Source organism: Sus scrofa, chromosome 4 (genome assembly GCF_000003025.6).
Source record: "Sus scrofa isolate TJ Tabasco breed Duroc chromosome 4, Sscrofa11.1, whole genome shotgun sequence".
NCBI lineage: Eukaryota > Metazoa > Chordata > Mammalia > Artiodactyla > Suidae > Sus > Sus scrofa.
The window spans coordinates 96,543,037-96,562,862 of record NC_010446.5 but is presented as its reverse complement, the minus strand read 5'-3'; the positions used below and the strand labels follow the sequence as shown (position 1 = coordinate 96,562,862).

At 44.9% G+C, this 19,826-nt stretch overlaps 2 protein-coding genes across 2 annotated transcripts; both read right to left on the bottom strand.

Annotated features, from left to right (window-relative positions):
- Nucleotides 3,377-5,062, bottom strand: LOC110255231 (small proline-rich protein 2E). Its single transcript, XM_005663427.2, has 2 exons — nt 4,958-5,062; nt 3,377-3,989 (listed from the first exon to the last, which is right to left on the bottom strand). Exon 2 carries the CDS (start codon nt 3,968-3,970, stop codon nt 3,752-3,754), a length of 219 nt encoding a protein of 72 aa, XP_005663484.2. The 5' UTR covers nt 3,971-3,989; nt 4,958-5,062; the 3' UTR covers nt 3,377-3,751.
- Nucleotides 11,935-13,646, bottom strand: LOC100737840 (small proline-rich protein 2D). The gene is made up of 2 exons (XM_021090796.1): nt 13,542-13,646; nt 11,935-12,574 (listed from the first exon to the last, which is right to left on the bottom strand). Exon 2 carries the CDS (start codon nt 12,553-12,555, stop codon nt 12,310-12,312), a length of 246 nt encoding a protein of 81 aa, XP_020946455.1. The 5' UTR covers nt 12,556-12,574; nt 13,542-13,646; the 3' UTR covers nt 11,935-12,309.

The window sequence follows — 19,826 nt, the reverse complement described above, 5'->3', positions numbered from 1 at the left end:
TGTAGAAGGGTTCTTTTACTCCATACCAGCTCCGGCATTTATTGTTTGTAGGCTATTTAATGATGGCCATTCTCACTGGTGTGAGGTGATACCTTATTGTAGTTTTGTTTGCATTTCCCTAATAATTAGTGATATTGAGCATCTTTTCATGTGCCTCTTTGTTGGTCATCTGTATGTATTCTTTCATTTTATTCCTTCTTTTGCTTTTCTAATTTCTAATTCATTTATTTCTGCTCAAGTATATATTATTTCCATTTTCACTTTGTTCTTCTTTCTTTTAGAATCCTATATGGTATTTGATTTTAGATCTTTCATCTTTTTTATATAGATGTTTCTAGTCATAAATTTCTCTCCATGCACTGCAGTACCTGTAGCCCATAAGTTTTTGTAAGTTATAATTTCATTTCATTCCTGTAAAAAAAATATATATATATGAGGGCCACACCCTTGGTGTATGGAGGTTTTCAAGCTAGGAATCAAATACGAGCTACAACTGCTGGCCCCCACCACAGCCACAGAAATGCCAGATCCAAGCTTCATCTGCAACCTACACCACAGCTTGCAGCAACACCAGATCCATAACCCACTGAGCAAGGCTAGGGATGGAACCTGCATCCTTATGGATACTAGTCAAGTTCTTAACCCGCTAAGCCACAACAGGAACTCCCCTGCAAAAGTATTTTATAATTTTACTTGTTATTTCTTCTCTGAGCCACTGGTTATTTAGGAATGTGTTGTCAAACTCAAAGAGCTCAGAAACAGAGAGTAGAATGGTAGTTACCAAGAAGGAGGGACTGGGAAAAGGGAGAAGTTGATAAAAGGGTACAAGACTTAAGATATACTACGAGGAGTTCCTGTCGTGGCGCAGTGGTTAACGAATCCGACTAGGAACCATGAGGTTGCAGGTTCAATCCCTGGCCTTGCTCAGTGGGTTAATGGTCCGGCGTTGCCGTGAGCTGTGGTGTAGGTAACAGACGCGACTCGGATCCTGCGTTGCTGTGGCTGTGGTGTAGGACAGCGGCTATAGTTCCAATTAGACCCCTAGCCTGGGAACCTCCAGATGCCACAGGTGCTGCCCTAGAAAAAAAGACAAAAAAAGATTGAAACTCTTGTATTTTTTTTCTTATCCTTAGCTCTCTTAGGCTCTGATACTGTTCTCTGAGAGAGTTTCCCTTATCCATTATCCTCCACGGTCCTGTGTCCACCTCACAGCATGTATTCCTTCTCAGTCACCTGCACTGACCACGTCTGACAGGGGTAGCATGAAAAGTGGGGAAAGGAGGGCTGGAAAGTGGCTTCTCTTCTTGAAAATGCAAAGTCTGTTAGTTTGGGCACATCACTGACTTAGGCATCAATTCCCTCCAAAACTTATTAGGCACTCCTCGAACCATTTCTACGTCCTGGGAACCACACTCAGTCCTTTCCTAGAAGCAGTTTTATGGCCTGATTTAATTTGCTGCTTTTCCCTCTAAACACAATAGAGCTACCGTGAGGCACTCAGGCACAGAGATGGAAAGACGACGAGTTCTGTCTCTTTTCTCTCTTGTTACAGTCAACTGAAAGCGAACTTTGAGTGCAAAACCACCTCTAACCTCATTTTGAACTCGTCTGGGCTAACAGTGGTGAGTTTTCCCATTCGACAAGGTGTTTTAACTCTGGGAGATTTGGGGTTTGGTTATTCTTTCATCTCTGCCCTGAAAGCCAACAATTATTTCCTGCACGTGTGTTATTGAAACACCTTGCCAACCCAACAACTAACCAACATTTGCTCTGCCTGCCAAGCTACCATTCTAGCAATGGCTTTGCCATTGAATTCTGTGGGTCATCGTTTATTGTTTCCAATATCAGTTTCCTTGCCAGCCACCTCCAGCCTCCTGAGCCAAAGCTACATATTGAAGATTTGTTACAATAGCACCCTGCCTCAAGAAACTAATTGCTGTATCAGGTCCAATGACACGCGCTACAGGGAACACAACTCCCAAATATCAGTGTTTGGTTTTACTCATGTCACATTCTAATGAGGGCTGAGCAGTCATCTGGAAATCTCTTGTCCTCTGTGGTTCTACCATCCTGGATTCCTTTACTTCTAGCTTTGTGAGGGAAGGATATAGAAAGAGAAATCTTCTTCATCTTAAGTATGTTGGGGTAGAGTATGATTTAACATGAAGACGTTGATGCTTTTTAACATAATGCTATAGGAGTTCCTGCTGTGGCACCGTGGGTTAAGGCTCCGTCAGTACCACAGCTGTGGCCTAGGTTGCAGCTGCAGCTCAGATTGGATCCCTGGCCCAGAAACTTCCATGAGTGTAGACAAACAGCAACAACTACACTATTTCAATACTCTGTGTGTGTGTGTGTGTGTGTGTGTGTGTGTGTGTGACCTGAAGTAACTATTCTGTTTTGATACCCTTGGGATGACAAGAAAAGGTAGAATGAAAGAACTTGCCCCTCTCTTCGGAGCTTACTTGACTGGAAGGCTAAGCACTTCGAACACAAACTGGGTAGGGATAGTAACGTTGCAAATCTAAAGAAACATTGGAATCCCCAATTTGTTCTTCAAAACAAGCAAGAAAGTAGTTTGCCCAGAGGTGAGCAAACTACAGCAGGACTCTGAATTGTGATTGGTGGGTGGGATATGTGGAGCGAGTGGTCTCCATGGAGAAGAGGCAGCACTTTGGTAAGAATCCTCTATATGTCTGTCCCTTTCTTCTCTCCTAGTCTTGTTTTAAGCACGGTTATAAGTTTATACAAAATAATCGACGAGTTCTCAAAAGCTCTTTGTCTGCGGTAGCGCATTAAAAATAAGCCAATGAGAAAAGAAAAAGAACAAGAGAATACAAAAGGGTAATAGAGTGTAAGAATCTTCATGTTTGCTGTGGGCGTCATGTCTGAGCCACTTGCCAGCTGGAGCCAACAGGGTGGTGGCGGTGATGGTGGTGGTGGTGGTGGTGATGCTGCTGCTGGTGCTGATGATCACGATGCTGGTGACAGTGATGGGGATGGAGACCGTGAGCATCTGCTGACTTCCCAAGTGCTACCTACCTCTGTGTCCGGCATGGTGTCAACCGAGTTATACACACTCACTTAATCTTTACGCCTCAGCCAAGTTTGCAGTGAAAAGACAATGGGCTGCACTTTTGAATAAAGGCATTGAAGTCCTGAGGAGTTAAATAAATGGTTCCGCCAATCAAGCGAAATTAAGGGAAATAACACGGATTCAAAATTCTATAGAAATAATGGTGGACGGGACTCAAAATTCAGATAACACTGACAGTGAGAGACGGAACCTCGGGATCCAAGAAGAACAGAAACAAACCCGGATGATGATACCCCTTTGCAACAAGCAGGCTTTAAAAGAAAGCAAACACATTGCTCATCACACAAGAGAACTGTGGTTTATTCAGGAAGGGGAGGATAAGTAACAATTGCCCAGTGGTAGAAACCCCTGCCCAGGTGACATGCACTGAAGACGGCCTGAGAATCCCCTGCTGGTGCCCAGGAGGGGAGCTTCTGCTCTTCCGTCTGAAGCCCTGAGGTGCTTCCTTAGCAGCCTCTGGAGGGAAGAGGCAGAGCAGCCTCAGGGAAGAAAGCTTTGGCCATCAGGAGTGGCTCCCAGCATGCGACAGGCTGAAGGAGGGAGAAGCTTCTTCTGCCTCCATGACGGGCCTTGGAGAGAAGGCGAAGGTGGGGTGTGGCAGCAGGTGAGCCCATTGTGCTTATCCTTTCCTGGTCCGGACGAATGGAGACGCTCTTATTTGCTCTTGGGTGGGCACTTCTGCTGGCAGGGTTGGGGAGGTGGCACGGGAGGGCATTTCTGCTGGCACTGCTGAGGTGGGCACGGCTCAGGACACTTTGGAGGTGGGCAGGGCTCTGGGCACTTTGGAGGAGGGCAGGGCTCCGGGCACTTTGGAGGAGGGCACACTGGAGGTGGCTGGCAGGGCTGCTTGCACTGCTGCTGTTGATAAGACATGTCTCTGGAGTTTGAGAACCTGAAAGAAAGGACAACAGGGCTCACAAGAAGGAACTCCTACACAGAGAGAACAGCCAGAGCTGATGTCACGCCACGAGACAGTACGTCTCCAGTCTCCAAGCGTGTGCTTTCATCTCTGCCATCCCTATGAACAAATTTCTGGCTTCTGGCTCCCTCGTGAGCAAATTGTGCTCTCAGCCCAGAGAAAACCGTCTCTTTTCTCATGCAGCTTTTTCAAAGGGAATATCTTTGTTTGAAAGACCCAAACGACATTTGGTGGGGTTGGAAAACATCTTCAAGAAAAGCCATCATGAGTCCTGAAATCCTGGACCAGCTCACAGGCAATTCCTATCATCATTCTCTCTCCTGAGGTCCCAACGGAATGACTTGTGTCCCAAACAAAGGGCCATCAGTGAGAAGACAAGGACCTCACACATTCTAAGACAGAAGCCTCTGCAGTCACAGCAGAGGGACACCAAAAAGACATCGAAACAGGGAAAGCCAAAAACAAAAAACACAAACACAAAAAGGAAGTTCCCTTCGTGGCTCGGCGGTTAACGAACCCGACTAGGATCCATGAGGATGTGAGTTCAATCCCTGGCTTTGCTGAGTGGGTTGAGGATCCGGCATTGCTGTGGCTCTGGTGTAGTCCGGCAGCTGGAGCTCCGATTCAGCCCCTAGCCTGGGAACCTCCATATGCCGCAGGTGCAGCCCTAAAAAGAACAAAGAACAAGGAAAAGCACTTTGTGCTTTACCTCCACTCATGGCAAAGCTTTTTCAATTAGGTTCTTTTTAAATGAGGATGCCAAACCATGCATGAGAAACCTCATAAACACGGCATTCCCTTTGCCCAGATTCCAAGTTTCCAAAAGCTGAGTCGTATTAAACCCATGATCATAACCTTGCACCCACCGCTTGTGGTGTCTCCAGAATAAACTCCACCTGCGGGAGCCCAAGAACACAGTCGAAATCAAGACTCAGACTCACCGGGTTCTCCGAAGTGGATCGGGATGCGAGCACCAGGAGGATGGCCGCTGTGCAGCCGAAGGCCTCTTTATTGGGGCTTGCTGCCCCACCCAGGGGGAAGTGGAGCTGCCTAAAACTGGTCTGGTCCAATCATTTCCCAACCAAAATGCAAATCCATCCACACCTGGCTTGACAGGGACTCTGACAACAGGAACTGTGCTGCCTCAGGATCGGCTCACTGGCTTAAGTTCTCATGACTCACAGAGTCCCGGCCTTAGCTCTCAGTTTCCGTGCTTTATGGCTGAGGGAGAAGCGAGGTGGGTAATCAAGGTCTCCCTTTTCTGATTGGGGAAGATGACCCGTTTCTGTCTTTCCCCTTTCCTGAATCATAAAGCTGCTTGCCCTCTTCCACACATTGGGTTGAAAAGAGCCTGGCTACCTGCTCACTCCTTTCTCTATACCTCAAGTCCTGTTCCTAATGCCTTTCCCCTGATCCATCGAGAGCCTTGCTAACCTAAGTAGCCATTCCTCTTCTGTTCCTTTATTTATTTATTTTTGTCTTTCGTCTTTTTAGAGCCTCGGTCATGGCGCATGGAGGTTCCCAGGCTAGGGGTCTCATCGGAGCTGTTGCTGCCGGCCTACGCCACAGCCACAGCAACGCCAGATCCGAGTGGCATCTGTGACCTACACCACAGCTCCTGGCACGCCAGATCCTTAACCCACTGAGTAAGGCCAGGGATTGAACCTGCAACCTCATAGCTCCTAGTCAGATTCATTTCCACTGCGCCAAGACGGGAACTCCCATTCTTCTTCTAAAATGGACTGAGTGAAGCTTGCAAATCATCTCGCCAGCCTTCCCTTTGTGACTCTCACACACGTTCAGCACAGTGCTGACCTCTAGGGTCCTCCACTCACTGCTTTGCTCCTTCAAGCAAAGGACATCCAGCAGGTTCCTCTGGCCTTTATAAATCGGTTTCACCTGGGGACGGGGACACAAGGCATTTACCAGGACCATAGCATCACCTAGTGTAATTCAGATGTTCTGGCAGCTCAGACCCTAGACCTACCACAGGCAACAAGCTTTTTGCTCATAACGCCCCAACGGGACAGAATGTCTCTCCATGGACCTCTTTCTGTTTCTTCAACTTTGGAAGCACTCTCAGGAGCTTGTTCCAATTTTCTGGCTTCTTACCCCTTTGAAGTGATTGGAAAACCCAATGTAATAAGCAGTGCCATTCAAAAACTAATTTCATACGTATTTAATATGTATTGATTATTGAAACCCATTTGTTTCACACAGAATCTAAAGGTAAATTCGAGACAAAGTTGAACTCACTTTATTAGTTGTGGGGAGCCGAGACAATGCAGGGACTCAAAACAAGGACCTTGCCTGATGGCAAAAAAAAACCTGAAAGCAGGTTCCTAACCAAGGAAGGGAGCTCACCTGAATGGTACATGCTGAACGTGGGCTTCTGTTCCGGATAAAAAGCTCACCTGAACAGTACAAGCCGAAGGTGGGCCTCTGGTCAGGAAAAAAGCTCGCCTGCACAGTACAAGCCGAGGGCAGGCCTCAGGTTACACAGCTCTCATTTTGATGTTGATGGGAAAGAATTGGGGCTTTCCTGGGAAAACAATTTCCATGTTTGCACCAGAGAACATGGATTGTTTCTCTGGTGACCTAGTCTTTCCTGTTGTTTTATTTGTTACTCAGTTTTCCTCAGTCTTTCCTGATTATTTGCTTACTATTCTTATTTTCCATTCTTATTCTCCTGTGGTGATTGGTGATTTAACAAAGTTACAACAATAATATAATAAGAATTTCACCCCAAAGGACTTTCCCCTATTTAAATCCAACTTAGTTAAAACATAGTGTTTATCTACTAACTAGTTATATAGTAAACTTTAGACTTAGGATATTAATGAGGTCCATAGAAGTTAGACATATATTGTCCACGAAACCTAGCTGTGAGTTTTGTCCTTGATTTTAAAAGCTTTTAAGTGATAGCTGGTTAAGTTGGTTTATATTTACTTACACTGTCTCCCTGCCATAACGCTTTGAAGATAAGCACCAGTCTACAAACAAGGTTTGTGAATGCCAAATTCTTGCGTCTGTGGCCTCTTCAACTTGTAAAGACTGGCTGGCCATGGGATGATTTGTATTGAGTCTCCTCCTTTCCACATGATGTATTGTACCTAATTGCCCTTAAATTGTACCCACTAAGTTTAGTTAAGATAAAGATCTTAAAACATGATGTATAGCTGCTATACCATGTAAGAGTTTACCAACGTACTTTTAACACTGTGATGTAATCTGTAGTGAAAAGCTGTCTATATAATCAACCACTTATGCCAATAAAATTTGAGCAGTCCAGCGCCCTGAAAGAAGGGGCAAAGAGGCTGTCTCCATATTGCACATTTTTGCCGACGCCGTCCACCTCCGATCGGGAAAAAGTGTACACTCCCTGTCCGCCGGAGCTGGCCTCCGGCAATTAGTAATTGTGTCATTGAAGTTAATTGCCATGTACATACAACTTCTTAATCATGAACAATAATTTTATTGTTAGTAAGATCTTTCCATATTGATCCCAGTGGAATGGAAGTCACATACACCGCTTCCTGCTCCACGTTTGCCACACAATTTGTCAGAGTGCTGGAAGGAAGCATTGATGGCGAACTTGTGGGTCAGTGTGACAGGCCACAGGGTACCCAGATAGTTGGTCAAACATTATCCTGGATGCTTCTCTGAGAGTGTTTTGCGATGAGATTCACACTGGGGTCAGTGCTCTGAGGGTGTCCTCTACAAGGTCGGTAGGCCTCACGCAATCTACTGAAAGCTTGAATAGAAGAGCAAAAGGCGGACCCTCTCCCAGCAAGAGATAACTGCCCTGCCTAATGGCTTCCAGCAGGGTTTGGGCTCCACAGGTGTGGGCCCTGCCAGCCTTCAAGGTATCTCTTTCTCTGTCTCAGTCTCTGTCTGTGTGTCTCTCTCTCTAAAGATATATATATATATATAACTGGAATTGTTCCTCTGCCATTTCATGTACATAATGGATTGCCTATGGCCAATTAAATTAAAAATTCAGAAAGGTAGCATACGATGAATGTAAAGTAAAAAGCATGAATACTACATGGTACATGCGATACGTGATTGGGACAAATGTAATGGGCCTTTGGGGAATAACCCAAGTTTGAGAAACAATGCCATAGTATGTTCTCCAATCCTGGCAAAGGATTTCATTTCTGCCTTTTCAGAGATTTAGCTCTCAAGAATTCTACAGCTCCCCATTCATTGCTGGTCCGGAACGATCCTCTTTTCTGTACTGTGCCCTTGGGCACTGAAATCTTATTCACGGGCCGTGGCTGATGAGGGGTGAGGGGTCCTGTGTGGTTTGGGAATCAAGCTACATGCCTGGCTTTATGTCCCTGTGCAACGTAGGAACATGTTTGTTATTGGAACCAGCATGTTCCATCTCCCCCTGACCCCAACACTCCCCTAGACTGCCGTCATGTGCTTCACATTCCTTTATCAGGAAATAAACCCTGTTTTCCTATGAGCAAATGGGTTTAAATGGCATGAGACCTAAAAGAAATGTAAGGCACCGTTGAAGACTCACACCATCACAAAGAAGTGACAGAGTGTAGGTACGGGGAGGAGGGAGAGGATCAGATACTAAGCTCTGAGATCTAGGGCTGAGCTTATAAATTTGCTTTCTCCCATTCTCTTTCCAAATGTGTTTTAGTTCTTTAAAAGATGGTAATTTTATTTTTTAATTCTTAAGTTTAATTCTTAAATGTAAATTTTAAACGTAATTTTAATTTCTTTGTAATTTTATTTGTTTAAATTTATGTTTATGCTTACTCTCTGTCTTCTCCTTCAGCCCTCCACATTATCCTCTCACTCTCCAATATGTAATTCTATTTTTTTAATGATTTTTATTTTTTCCATCAGAGCTGGATTACACCACTCTCTCAATTTTCCAGTACACAGCAAGGTGACCCCCCGATGTATAACTCTTGACTGTCCAATTTGGTACATTGACACAACATCAATGCATTTAGTGATTTGTCTTTTCACATTTTTAAAAATCCTGGAGTTCCTGTTGTGGCGCAATGGAAATGAATCCAACTAGGAACTCTGAGGTTGTGGGTTTGATCCCTGGCCTCGCTCAATGGGTTAGGGATCCGGTGTTGCCACGAGCTGTGGTGAGCTCCCATTAGACCCCTAGCTTGGGAACCTCCATATGCTGTGGGTGTGGCCCTGAAAAGACAAAAGAAAAAAGACAAAAAAAAAAAAAGCATTCCAATTGTGGTAATCATTGCACAAAGTATACATATATCGAGTCATTGTAGCGTACACATTAAATACATGCAATTTAATTAATCAATTATACCTCAATAAATCTGAAGAGCAAAAGACAAAGGAGAATAACCACCACAAAAAAAGAGTAACACAGTTTGAAATTGTTGGAGTTCCCCGTGGGGCTCAGTGGTTAACGAATCCAACTAGGAACCATGAGGTGGTGGGTTCAATCCCTGGCCTCACTCACTGAGTTAAGGATCCGGCGTTGCTGTGAACTGTGGTGTAGGTTGCAGACACGGCTCGGATCCTGCGTTGCTGTGGCTGTGGTGTAGGACAGCGGCTATAGTTCCAATTAGACCCCTAGCCTGGGAACCTCCAGATGCCACAGGTGCTGCCCTAGAAAAAAAGACAAAAAAAAAAAAGATTGAAACTCTTGTATTTTTTTTATTATCCTTAGCTCTCTTAGGCTCTGATACTGTTCTCTGAGAGAGTTTCCCTTATCCATTATCCTCTATGGTCCTGTGTCCACCTCACAGCATGTATTCCTTCTCAGTCACCTGCACTGACCACGTCTGACAGGGGTAGCATGAAAAGTGGGGAAAGGAGGGCTGGAAAGTGGCTTCTCTTCTTGAAAATGCAAAGTCTGTTAGTTTGGGCACATCACTGACTTAGGCATCAATTCCCTCCAAAACTTATTAGGCACTCCTCGAACCATTTCTATGTCCTGGGAACCACACTCAGTCCTTTCCTAGAAGCAGTTTTGTGGCCTGATTTATTTTGCTGCTTTTCCCTCTAAACACAATAGAGCTACCTTGAGGCACTCAGGCACAGAGATGGAAAGACGACGAGTTCTGTCTCTTTTCTCTCTTGTTACAGTCAACTGAAAGCGAACTTTGAGTGCAAAACCACCTCTAACCTCATTTTGAACTTGTCTGGGCTAACAGTGGTGAGTTTTCCCATTCGACAAGGTGTTTTAACTCTGGGAGATTTGGGGTTTGGTTATTCTTTCATCTCTGCTCTGAAAGCCAACAATTATTTCCTGCACGTGTGTTATTGAAACACCTTGCCAATCCAACAACTAACCAACATTTACTCTGCCTGCCAAGCTACCATTCTAGCAATGGCTTTGCCATTGAATTCTGTGGGTCATCGTTTATTGTTTCCAATATCAGTTTCCTTGCCAGCCACCTCCAGCCTCCTGAGCCAAAGCTACATATTGAAGATTTGTTACAATAGCACCCTGCCTCAAGAAACTAATTGCTGTATCAGGTCCAATGACACGCGCTACAGGGAACACAACTCCCAAATATCAGTGTTTGGTTTTACTCATGTCACATTCTAATGAGGGCTGAGCAGTCATCTGGAAATCTCTTGTCCTCTGTGGTTCTACCATCCTGGATTCCTTTACTTCTAGCTTTGTGAGGGAAGGATATAGAAAGAGAAATCTTCTTCATCTTAAGTATGTTGGGGTAGAGTATGATTTAACATGAAGACGTTGATGCTTTTTAACATAATGCTATAGGAGTTCCTGCTGTGGCACCGTGGGTTAAGGCTCCGTCAGTACCACAGCTGTGGCCTAGGTTGCAGCTGCAGCTCAGATTGGATCCCTGGCCCAGAAACTTCCATGAGTGTAGACAAACAACAGCAACAACTACACTATTTCAATACTCTGTGTGTGTGTGTGTGTGTGTGTGTGTGTGTGTGACCTGAAGTAACTATTCTGTTTTGATACCCTTGGGATGACAAGAAAAGGTAGAATGAAAGAACTTGCCCCTCTCTTCGGAGCTTACTTGACTGGAAGGCTAAGCACTTTGAACACAAACTGGGTAGGGATAGTAACGTTGCAAATCTAAAGAAACATTGGAATCCCCAATTCGTTCTTCAAAACAAGCCAGAAAGTAATCCCAGAGGTGAGCAAACTACAGCAGGACTCTGAATTGTGATTGGTGGGTGGGATATGTGGAGCGAGTGGTCCCCATGGAGAAGAGGCAGCACTTTGGTAAGAATCCTCTATATGTCTGTCCCTTTCTTCTCTCCTAGTCTTGTTTTAAGCACGGTTATAAGTTTATACAAAATAATCGACGAGTTCTCAAAAGCTCTTTGTCTGCGGTAGCGCATTAAAAATAAGCCAATGAGAAAAGAAAAAGAACAAGAGAATACAAAAGGGTAATAGAGTGTAAGAATCTTCATGTTTGCTGTGGGCGTCATGTCTGAGCCACTTGCCAGCTGGAGCCAACAGGGTGGTGGCGGTGATGGTGGTGGTGGTGGTGGTGATGCTGCTGCTGGTGCTGATGATCACGATGCTGGTGACAGTGATGGGGATGGAGACCGTGAGCATCTGCTGACTTCCCAAGTGCTACCTACCTCTGTGTCCGGCATGGTGTCAACCGAGTTATACACACTCACTTAATCTTTACGCCTCAGCCAAGTTTGCAGTGAAAAGACAATGGGCTGCGCTTTTGAATAAAGGCATTGAAGTCCTGAGGAGTTAAATAAATGGTTCCGCCAATCAAGCGAAATTAAGGGAAATAACACGGATTCAAAATTCTATAGAAATAATGGTGGACGGGACTCAAAATTCAGATAACACTGACAGTGAGAGACGGAACCTCGGGATCCAAGAAGAACAGAAACAAACCCGGATGATGATACCCCTTTGCAACAAGCAGGCTTTAAAAGAAAGCAAACACATTGCTCATCACACAAGAGAACTGTGGTTTATTCAGGAAGGGGAGGATAAGTAACAATTGCCCAGTGGTAGAAACCCCTGCCCAGGTGACATGCACTGAAGACGGCCTGAGAATCCCCTGCTGGTGCCCAGGAGGGGAGCTTCTGCTCTTCCGTCTGAAGCCCTGAGGTGCTTCCTTAGCAGCCTCTGGAGGGAAGAGGCAGAGCAGCCTCAGGGAAGAAAGCTTTGGCCATCAGGAGTGGCTCCCAGCATGCGACAGGCTGAAGGAGGGAGAAGCTTCTTCTGCCTCCATGACGGGCCTTGGAGAGAAGGCGAAGGTGGAGTGTGGCAGCAGGTGAGCCCATTGTGCTTATCCCTTCCTGGTCCGGATGAATGGAGACGCTCTTATTTGCTCTTGGGTGGGCACTTCTGCTGGCAGGGTTGGGGAGGTGGCACGGGAGGGCATTTCTGCTGGCACTGCTGAGGTGGGCACGGCTCAGGACACTTTGGAGGTGGGCAGGGCTCTGGGCACTTTGGAGGAGGGCAGGGCTCTGGGCACTTTGGAGGAGGGCAGGGCTCCGGGCACTTTGGAGGAGGGCACACTGGAGGTGGCTGGCAGGGCTGCTTGCACTGCTGCTGTTGATAAGACATGTCTCTGGAGTTTGAGAACCTGAAAGAAAGGACAACAGGGCTCACAAGAAGGAACTCCTACACAGAGAGAACAGCCAGAGCTGATGTCACGCCACGAGACAGTACGTCTCCAGTCTCCAAGCGTGTGCTTTCATCTCTGCCACCCCTTTGAACAAATTTCTGGCTTCTGGCTCCCTCGTGAGCAAATTGTGCTCTCAGCCCAGAGAAAACCGTCTCTTTTCTCATGCAGCTTTTTCAAAGAGAATATCTTGTTTGAAAGACCCAAACGACGTTTGGGGGGGTAGGAAAACATCTTCAAGAAAAGCCATCATGAGTCCTGAAATCCTGGACCAGCTCACAGGCAATTCCTATCATCATTCTCTCTCCTGAGGTCCCAACGGAATGACTTGTGTCCCGAACAAAGGGCCATCAGGGAGAAGACAAGGACCTCACACATTCTAAGACAGAAGCCTCTGCAGTCACAGCAGAGGGACACCAAAAAGACATCGAAACGGGGAAAGCCAAAAACAAAAAACACAAACACAAAAAGGAAGTTCCCTTCGTGGCTCGGCGGTTAACGAACCCAACTAGGATCCATGGGGATGTGAGTTCGATCCCTGGCTTTGCTGAGTGGGTTGAGGATCCGGCATTGCTGTGGCTCTGGTGTAGTCCGGCAGCTGGAGCTCCGATTCAGCCCCTAGCCTGGGAACCTCCATATGCCGCAGGTGCAGCCCTAAAAAGAACAAAGAACAAGGAAAAGCACTTTGTGCTTTACCTCCACTCATGGCAAAGCTTTTTCAATTAGGTTCTTTTTAAATGAGGATGCCAAACCATGCATGAGAAACCTCATAAACACGGCATTCCCTTTGCCCAGATTCCAAGTTTCCAAAAGCTGAGTCGTATTAAACCCATGATCGTAACCTTGCACCCACCGCTTGTGGTGTCTCCAGAATAAATTCCACCTGCGGGAGCCCAAGAACACAGTCGAAATCAAGACTCAGACTCACCGGGTTCTCCGAAGTGGATCGGGATGCGAGCACCAGGAGGATGGCCGCTGTGCAGCCGAAGGCCTCTTTATTGGGGCTTGCTGCCCCACCCAGGGGGAAGTGGAGCTGCCTAAAACTGGTCTGGTCCAATCATTTCCCAACCAAAATGCAAATCCATCCACACCTGGCTTGACAGGGACTCTGACAACAGGAACTGTGCTGCCTCAGGATCGGCTCACTGGCTTAAGTTCTCATGACTCACAGAGTCCCGGCCTTAGCTCTCAGTTTCCGTGCTTTATGGCTGAGGGAGAAGCGAGGTGGGTAATCAAGGTCTCCCTTTTCTGATTGGGGAAGATGACCCGTTTCTGTCTTTCCCCTTTCCTGAATCATAAAGCTGCTTGCCCTCTTCCACACATTGGGTTGAAAAGAGCCTGGCTACCTGCTCACTCCTTTCTCTATACCTCAAGTCCTGTTCCTAATGCCTTTCCCCTGATCCATCGAGAGCCTTGCTAACCTAAGTAGCCATTCTTCTTCTGTTCCTTTATTTATTTATTTTTGCCTTTCGTCTTTTTAGAGCCTCAGTCATGGCGCATGGAGGTTCCCAGGCTAGGGGTCTCATCGGAACTGTTGCTGCCGGCCTACGCCACAGCCACAGCAACGCCAGATCCGAGTGGCATCTGTGACCTACACCACAGCTCCTGGCAACGCCAGATCCTTAACCCACTGAGTAAGGCCAGGGATTGAACCTGCAACCTCATAGCTCCTAGTCAGATTCATTTCCACTGCGCCAAGACGGGAACTCCCATTCTTTTTCTAAAATGGACTGAGGGAAGCTTGCAAATCATCTCGCCAGCCTTCCCTTCGTGACTCTCACACACGTTCAGCACAGTGCTGACCACTAGGGTCCTCCACTCACTGCTTTGCTCCTTCAAGCAAAGGACATCCAGCAGGTTCCTCTGGCCTTTATAAATCGGTTTCACCTGGGGACGGGGACACAAGGCATTTACCAGGACCATAGCATCACCTAGTGTAATTCAGATGTTCTGGCAGCTCAGACCCTAGACCTACCACAGGCAACAAGCTTTTTGCTCATAATACCCCAACGGGACAGAATGTCTCTCCATGGACCTCTTTCTGTTTCTTCAACTTTGGAAGCACTCTCAGGAGCTTGTTCCAATTTTCTGGCTTCTTACCCCTTTGAAGTGATTGGAAAACCCAATGTAATAAGCAGTGCCATTCAAAAACTAATTTCATACGTATTTAATATGTATTGATTATTGAAACCCATTTGTTTCACACAGAATCTAAAGGTAAATTCGAGACAAAGTTGAACTCACTTTATTAGTTGTGGGGAGCCGAGACAATGCAGGGACTCAAAACAAGGACCTTGCCTGATGGCAAAAAAAAACCTGAAAGCAGGTTCCTAACCAAGGAAGGGAGCTCACCTGAATGGTACATGCCGAACGTGGGCTTCTGTTCCGGATAAAAAGCTCACCTGAACAGTACAAGCCGAAGGTGGGCCTCTGGTCAGGAAAAAAGCTCGCCTGCACAGTACAAGCCGAGGGCAGGCCTCAGGTTACACAGCTCTCATTTTGATGTTGATGGGAAAGAATTGGGGCTTTCCTGGGAAAACAATTTCCATGTTTGCACCAGAGAACATGGATTGTTTCTCTGGTGACCTAGTCTTTCCTGTTGTTTTATTTGTTACTCAGTTTTCCTCAGTCTTTCCTGATTATTTGCTTACTATTCTTATTTTCCATTCTTATTCTCCTGTGGTGATTGGTGATTTAACAAAGTTACAACAATAATATAATAAGAATTTCACCCCAAAGGACTTTCCCCTATTTAAATCCAACTTAGTTAAAACATAGTGTTTATCTACTAACTAGTTATATAGTAAACTTTAGACTTAGGATTTTAATGAGGTCCATAGAAGTTAGACATATATTGTCCACGAAAACCTAGCTGTGAGTTTTGTCCTTGATTTTAAAAGCTTTTAAGTGATAGCTGGTTAAGTTGGTTTATATTTACTTACACTGTCTCCCTGCCATAACGCTTTGAAGATAAGCACCAGTCTACAAACAAGGTTTGTGAATGCCAAATTCTTGTGTCTGTGGCCTCTTCAACTTGTAAAGACTGGCTGGCCATGGGATGATTTGTATTGAGTCTCCTCCTTTCCACATGATGTATTGTACCTAATTGCCCTTAAATTGTACCCACTAAGTTTAGTTAAGATAAAGATCTTAAAACATGATGTATAGCTGCTATACCATGTAAGAGTTTACCAACGTACTTTTAACACTGTGATGTAATCTGTAGTGAAAAGCTGTCTATATAATCAACCACTTATGCCAATAAAATTTGAGCAGTCCAGCGCCCTGAAAGAAGGGGCAAAGAGGCTGTCTCCATATTGCACATTTTTGCCGACGCCGTCCACCTCCGATCGGGAAAAAGTGTACACTCCCTGTCCGCCGGAGCTGGCCTCCGGCAATTAGTAATTGTGTCATTGAAGTTAATTGCCATGTACATACAACTTCTTAATCATGAACAATAATTTTATTGTTAGTAAGATCTTTCCATATTGATCCCAGTGGAATGGAAGTCACATACACCGCTTCCTGCTCCACGTTTGCCACACAATTTGTCAGAGTGCTGGAAGGAAGCATTGATGGCGAACTTGTGGGTCAGCGTGACAGGCCACAGGGTACCCAGATAGTTGGTCAAACTTTATCCTGGATGCTTCTCTGAGAGTGTTTTGCGATGAGATTCACACTGGGGTCAGTGCTCTGAGGGTGTCCTCTACAAGGTCGGTAGGCCTCACGCAATCTACTGAAAGCTTGAATAGAAGAGCAAAAGGCGGACCCTCTCCCAGCAAGAGATTACTGCCCTGCCTAATGGCTTCCAGCAGGGTTTGGGCTCCACAGGTGTGGGCCCTGCCAGCCTTCAAGGTATCTCTTTCTCTGTCTCAGTCTCTGTCTGTGTGTCTCTCTCTCTAAAGATATATATATATATATATATATATATATATATATATATAAAACTGGAATCATTCCTCTGCCATTTCATGTACATAATGGATTGCCTATGGCCAATTAAATTAAAAATTCAGAAAGGTAGCATACGATGAATGTAAAGTAAAAAGCATGAATACTACATGGTACATGCGATACGTGATTGGGACAAATGTAATGGGCCTTTGGGGAATAACCCAAGTTTGAGAAACAATGCCATAGTATGTTCTCCAATCCTGGCAAAGGATTTCATTTCTGCCTTTTCAGAGATTTAGCTCTCAAGAATTCTACAGCTCCCCATTCATTGCTGGTCCGGAACGATCCTCTTTTCTGTACTGTGCCCTTGGGCACTGAAATCTTATTCACGGGCCGTGGCTGATGAGGGGTGAGGGGTCCTGTGTGGTTTGGGAATCAAGCTACATGCCTGGCTTTATGTCCCTGTGCAACGTAGGAACATGTTTGTTATTGGAACCAGCATGTTCCATCTCCCCCTGACCCCAACACTCCCCTAGACTGCCGTCATGTGCTTCACATTCCTTTATCAGGAAATAAACCCTGTTTTCCTATGAGCAAATGGGTTTAAATGGCATGAGACCTAAAAGAAATGTAAGGCACCGTTGAAGACTCACACCATCACAAAGAAGTGACAGAGTGTAGGTACGGGGAGGAGGGAGAGGATCAGATACTAAGCTCTGAGATCTAGGGCTGAGCTTATAAATTTGCTTTCTCCCATTCTCTTTCCAAATGTGTTTTAGTTCTTTAAAAGATGGTAATTTTATTTTTTAATTCTTAAGTTTAATTCTTAAATGTAAATTTTAAACGTAATTTTAATTTTTTTGTAATTTTATTTGTTTAAATTTATGTTTATGCTTATTCTCTGTCTTCTCCTTCAGCCCTCCACATTATCCTCACACTCTCCAATATGTAACTCTTTTTTTTTAATGATTTTTTTTCCATCATAGCTGTTTTATACAGTTCTCTCAATTTTCCAGTACACAGCAAGGTGACCCCCCGATGTATAACTCTTGACTGTCCAATTTGGTACATTGACACAACATCAATGCATTTAGTGATTTGTCTTTTCACATTTTTAAATATTCTGGAATTCCCATCATAACTCAGTGGAAATGAATCTGACTAGCAACCATGAGGTTGCAGTTTCGATGCCTGGCTCGCTCAGTATAATAGGGATCCAGGGTTGCCCTGAGCTGTGGTTTTGGTCACAGTCATGGATCGGATCTGGTGTTGCTGTGGCTCTGGCATAGGCCGAAAGAGGCTACAGCTCGGATTGGACCCCTAGCCTGGGAACTTCTATATGCCATGGGTGTGCCCCTAAAAAGACAAAAAGAAAAAAAGGAAATTCTTCCTGCAGTCAGAAGGGCAGACAAATTAACTTAAAATTAAATTGCAAATTAAGTGTTTACAGTGATGTTGCTCGAGCCTCCTTCCTTGTGTTGGCCAAATAACCAGGAAGCTTTTTGAGAATGTGCCTTTGTAAATGGGAAAAGAGGATGAAGAGAAGGGAAGGAAGAGAAAGAGGGAACACTTGAAACCTCTGAAACAGTCACCAGCTATGCTCCAGAAATCAAGGATCATGGAATTAACCTAACATCACATCTCATCAGTTAAACAGGTAAGGTTCCCAAAACTGTCATTGCTCCTGTCAGGAAGGAAGAGCTTTGTCCAGATTACTGCTGACTGTGACCATCCAGGAACAGAGCCATCACTACTGCACCTTCAGGATAGGTGTCTACCAGCAGTGCTGTCACCAAAAGGTTTATATAGACTATATCGGAGAGCAAAGAGAAGGGACTTTACTCAACAGGTTATTACTACCCAGAGCTCCACATCACATCTAAAATTAAATCCTTAGAGAAATGTCTGATTTCTGTCATCTAAAGAATTTAAGACTTAGCTGCTCAAATAGGATTAACAGTGTCAGACACTCCAGCTTTGAAGAATTTCCCTCTGAGGACACCATTCCAGAAAGGGTGCTCATTGTGACAGTGAAGGCGCCAAAGTCCCAGCAGTCCTGGTGCCCCAACCTGTGAGGCAGCAGTCATTTTATAGGTTGCGGTAGTGAACTTGAACACTCAGAGTTCCTCAAGATCATCTACAGGAAGAGCTGCCACAAGATGAAAAAATGGCATCTAGGAGTTCCTGTCATGGCTCAGTGATTAACAAACCCAACTAGCATCCATGGGGACACAAGTTCCATCCCTGGCCTTGCTCAGTAAGTTAAAGATCCTGCATTGCCATGAGCTGTGGTGTATGTCGAAGACGTGGCTCAGATCCCACATTGCTGTGGCTGTGGCTTAGGTGCCAGCTACAGCTCCAATTGGACCTCTAGTCTGGGAACCTCCATATGCTACATGTGCAGCCCTAAAAGACCAAAAAGAAAATGGCATCTAATAATTAAAGTTCCTCCATATTTGAGCATCTAAGACATGAGACATGGAACACAAAATACTTTATACACACACACAAACACACACACCACTCACATGTGTTATCTTTCTATCTATCTATCCTCTATCTACATATCTAAAGAGCTTGGATTTATGGTCTTAAGACTCAATAACGCCAGGTTTAACCCTACTGTCTCCATTCTCTAACTTTCTGAGGGTTTTACTGTGAATCATTCTTATAAGACAAATGACAGGAAAACATTTTAAAAAATTCTGTCCAATTTCCACTTCAATATTTTATCTCATGTTTTACTACTATATGTGTACACCATTGAATGAAATATTCCGTGAAAATTAAGATTCTACAATAAAATAGGAAAGAAAGAACAATAAGTAAATCAGAACCATGGTAAGACATCCCTGACACTTTTAGTGAAATGGTAACCGCGAGTACCTTTGAATTTCTGACTTTTGTTTTTATTTCTGAGTATAAGGCTCACTCTCCATTATCCTTCCATAATCTTGATGAATTGGTTAAGTTACTATACATTCATGTGGTTGAATTTTTAAGGCCGTTAAAGAGAATTTTAAGTTATTTTACTATAATCAAAAAGATTCAAATTATAGGTGTTCCCTGCTACCTATTAGTTAAGGATTCTATGTTGTCACTCCTGTGGCTCTGGTTCAATCCCTGGCCCAGGAACTTCCACATGCCACGGGCATGGCCAAAAAAGAAGATACTTTTTTTTTTTTTGGCTTTTTCGGGCTGCACCCGCAGCATATGCAAGGGGTTGAATCGGAGCTACGCTGCTGGCCTACACCACAGCCACAACAATGCAGGATCTGAGCCACATCTGCTGCCTATACCACAGCTCATGACAATGCCA

Coding starts and splice junctions, on each gene's coding strand:
- LOC100737840 (XM_021090796.1), bottom strand. CDS start 12,555: ATGTCTTATCAACAGCAGCAGTGCAAGCAGCCCTGCCAGCCACCTCCA.
- LOC110255231 (XM_005663427.2), bottom strand. CDS start 3,970: ATGTCTTATCAACAGCAGCAGTGCAAGCAGCCCTGCCAGCCACCTCCA.